The 3,991-nt window shown below is 38.1% G+C and overlaps 1 protein-coding gene and 1 pseudogene across 1 annotated transcript; both read left to right on the top strand.

Annotated features, from left to right (window-relative positions):
• The first annotated feature begins 2,024 nt into the window (after nucleotides 1-2,024).
• Nucleotides 2,025-2,351, top strand: LOC147454939 (uncharacterized). The gene has a single exon (XM_086517457.1). It carries the CDS (start codon nucleotides 2,025-2,027, stop codon nucleotides 2,349-2,351), a length of 327 nt encoding a protein of 108 aa, XP_086373583.1.
• Nucleotides 2,352-2,364: 13 nt separating this feature from the next.
• LOC147454938 (uncharacterized) lies at nucleotides 2,365-3,370 on the top strand (annotated as a pseudogene).
• The last annotated feature ends 621 nt before the right edge of the window (nucleotides 3,371-3,991 follow it).

The raw sequence follows: 3,991 nt of genomic DNA, 5'->3' as shown, positions 1-3,991 counted from the left end.
GAAATTTGATTCTGAAAAATTCTAACCATAGTAAAGCTCTAGTTACGGTTCCAAAAACACCAATATAAGCCATAGTTGGATCATTCTACAGTGTTTCCTCAATAGCCAAGTTAATTTGAACAGTCTTTGTACAATTTCTAAGGTTTCAGAAACTGGAAACCTTACATCATCAGGCTTTGATCTATTTGGTCAACAAACCTAGTTATCACAAAGATTAGCGAGATGGATTCTCCTACTTCAAGAATTTGATTATAGTGTGATCCATACTCCTAGAAGAGAGCATGTCATAGTTGATTATTTAAGTAGGTTGGAGAGAGGAGAACAACCAAGAGAGGACATTGATGAATTTCCTGATGTAGGTTGCTTCAGGTGATCAGGGAGTTTGAGAGAGGATTGGTATGAGGATATGCTCCAGTTGCTGACTGATGGGGTTTTTCCAGATGGAATGGCTCTAGATAAGAGGAAGAGGTTGGTATTGAGGAGCGGGTCATTTTTTGTCATAGTTGGAGTCCTCTACAGGAGGAAAATTGATCAGGTGATTAGAAGATGTGTATTAGATTGGGAGCAGAGAACAATTGTGGCTGAGCCTCATTCAGGGAACTCTCAAGGACATTTCTCTACTGAAGTTACTGCAAGAAAAAAAATTCAAGTTGGATTGTGGTGGCCTAGTGTCTAAAAGGATTCTTTTGAATGTTGCAGGCAATGTTTGATATGTCACAGGGATGGAAGGCCAAAGAAAGCAGATAGAATGCCGTTGCAACCAATTTTGCCGTTGGAACCATTTCAAAAGTGGGGACTGGACTTCATGGGTATTATCAAACCTCATGCAAGGTTCATTCATAATAGGTATATTATGGTGGCCACAGACTATGATAAAAATGGGTGGAAGTTGTTGCATTAAGAGACAACAAGGCCAATAGTGTAGCTAAGTTTCTCTACAAGAACATTATGACAAGATTTGGGTGTCCTATGGAGTTGGTTTCAGATCAGGGTGTACATTTCATCAACAAAGTCATCAAAGAGTTGACTGAATTGCACCTAATTCTTCACAAAAAGTTTACTATCTATTATCCTCAAGCTGATTGCCAAGCAAAGAATACCAATAAGACTTTGAGTAAGATTTTGAAGAAGATTGTTGAGGAGAAAAAAAAGGATTGGGATGGCAAGCTTGATTTAGCTTTGTGGGCGTTTAAGATAGCTTTCAAGGTGACAACTGGTTAGACACCTTTTAGGTTGGTGTATGGATTGGAGGCTACTTTTATAATGGAGTTTGTGGTTTCAAGTCTCAGAATAGCAGTCCAACACAAGTTATCTCTAGAGGAATCTACTCCTTATAGGATGGAATCATTGCTCAAGTTTGAGGAGGACATGTTGATTAGTGCCTACTTGGCAGAGGCAGTCCAGAAAAGGAGGTTGACAAAGTACAAGGCCAAGGAACATTCCTTCTTTAGGATGAACTTGGGAAACCATTTGGAAAACCAATCAATGGTTATAGGTTGAAGCTATTTGTTGGGACCGTACCTTAAAGTGGTTGTAGTGATGACATGGCAACTAATTTCCTTGAATTAGGTGTTAGAAATATGATTATAAATGCACCCCCAAGAACGTATTCTTCACCAACACCCGATTCTAAAAAGGGAGGTGACATCTCAAGCGCAAGTGGGTCTGAAGTGCTAGCACAAGACATGCAAGGACGAAAGGATTTTCCCATGGGTGAGAGTGCTTGTTCACGTGGATCGCCTATAGGGAGAGGATCGGCAGACCAAGATGACATGCAGATTAGGTGAAGCTTGCATACTTCATGCCTAATGAGTCTTGTATCTATGGTGGACATTTGAAGAAGATGACCCAATACAACAGCCATCTCTGCTGTATGCAAAGGGTAACCACACATCAATTTGTTGATTTTAAGGTCAAGATTGATGCATTCTAGTTGCATCATAAGAAGTGGCTTCAATCAATAGCACTACTGGCTTATGCCCTCTTGCCATGGACACATTATCAATTTTAATCCACAAATCGGCATGATTGTGAAGAGCCTAGTGGAGTGTAATGGGATGGTGGGACATGGAGTTTACTTGTTGGCTGTGTTAGTGTTTATTGTCTTTGGTTTGCCAGAGGGTGTAAGCAATGCAATTGACAAGGCTTTAAAAGAGTCAATGGATGAAGAATTTGGAAAAAATGATGGGACTCGGCACTATTTTGTGTTGAAGAATGTGCATAATCTTGAAGTGATGCAACAGTTGAAGTGGTTTTTGGAAAAGGTCATGTTGCTGGTGAAGCTGGATTATACTTCTAGGAAAACTTATGCTATTTTGAGTGAAGTAGAGAAGGAGAGGAAATTTGGATAGGCTACAATGCTCTATGAGTGCATCCATTCGGAGGTGTTTACTAAAGATTAGAAGAAGGTGCAGAGGTCAACTAAAGTTAGTCCACTCATTGCATGTCCATAATAATGATGTACTGAGAATTTTGACACCTCAACCTATTCAAAAGGAAAGTGGGAGGCATGAACGAGATGATCAGGTTATAGCAAAGAAAGCAGTAGACAGTAACCTTTGGGAAAGATTCTACTGTGAGGACATAACAGGATTTGCTTAATGTAGGTTATTTTCATGAAGACTATATGGAAAGCATGGGCTTGGATAAGGATATTTGGCTCTCAAATCTTTGGGAGGAAAATCTTTTGTCTTCAATAGAGGAAGCTACGTCGACTCCAACTGTTGTCAAGAAGTCAATCAAGATTAAGAAGAGAAGATTGGAAGATGTATTAAAGCTGGTGAAAGAATCACATGTAGCAAATGTTTAAGTAGAAGAGAATGTGTCAATGGAACCAATTTCAACTAATATCTCGTACTCTAAAGTGCTTGAAGCATCAAATTTGTTGAAGGAGTTTATAGATCAGCAAAAGTACTACAATTTTGCTTAAGGCAAATGAGAAGTTAACTATGGAAGTTGAAGAACTAAAGCAGGTGTTAAGAAACAAGACTATGAGCAGTGTTGAGTTGGAGAAGTTGTAGCAAAAGATTAAGGAAACAGAAGAGGCTTAAGCTATAGCAAGAGGAAGAAAGCAAATAGTTTTACTATAGTTAGCTGAGCAGAAGGGAGAGCAATGATGAATTGTATAAGGAGTGGCAGCAAGAATGAACTAATGTGTTAAAAATAGAGCTCAATTTGTTGGCAACCATCAATGCTAGGTTGGAAGTGGATAAGTGTGTCCTCCTTAATTGGGTAATTGCCATGCAAGGATGTTGAGAAGAAGATTCAACAATGCACAGATGATGAATTGGAAATTGACGGATGGTATCTTCCTGTTGAGGATGTGGAGCACATGAAGATGGAGCTCAGGTAGTAGGGGGAGAAAATTTGAGCAGAGTTGGGTAGAGAATGACCAATGTTCTCTCTAAGCCCTATAAAAAGGAAGAGTATGTAATATTAAAAGTGCAGCATGAGGAACTGAAGCAAAAGTATGTCTTTCTTCTTGAGAAGCAGTCCAACAAAAATCGGGAGTCTTTGGGTTTTCTTGAGTCTGAGGATTTCTTCTTGAAAGCCAAGAAGAGCTCTGTAGATCTTTTCAATTCCTAATGAGGATGAAGTATCCAAATGTGTATAATTGTCTTTTTCATTATTACTAAAAACCAAAATTTCATCAAAGAAACCCACAACACAATCTCAAAGAAAATGTAGCAAGCTCTTTTGTTAAACCAAAAGGCATTACAAGGAATTCATAATAATGACCAAATTATATTCAAAGTGTAGTTTTATGAACATCACTTTTTATCATATGAACTTTTGATGATATCTAGATTTAAGATCTATCTTACTAAAAATGGATGCATCATTTAGCTTATCAAGCAAGCCATCAATACAAGGACTCATAAGAAAACAATTATTTATTGTGATTTTAATAAGTCTTCTATTGTCTATACACAAACAATACGTACCATTTTTATTTTTGACTAAGAGAACTGGTGTACCAAAAGGTGAATTA

Source organism: Adiantum capillus-veneris, chromosome 7 (genome assembly GCF_014529385.1).
Source record: "Adiantum capillus-veneris isolate H3 chromosome 7, ASM1452938v2, whole genome shotgun sequence".
NCBI classification, from domain to species: Eukaryota; Viridiplantae; Streptophyta; class Polypodiopsida; order Polypodiales; family Pteridaceae; genus Adiantum; species Adiantum capillus-veneris.
This window is presented reverse-complemented; position numbering and strand designations above follow the sequence as displayed.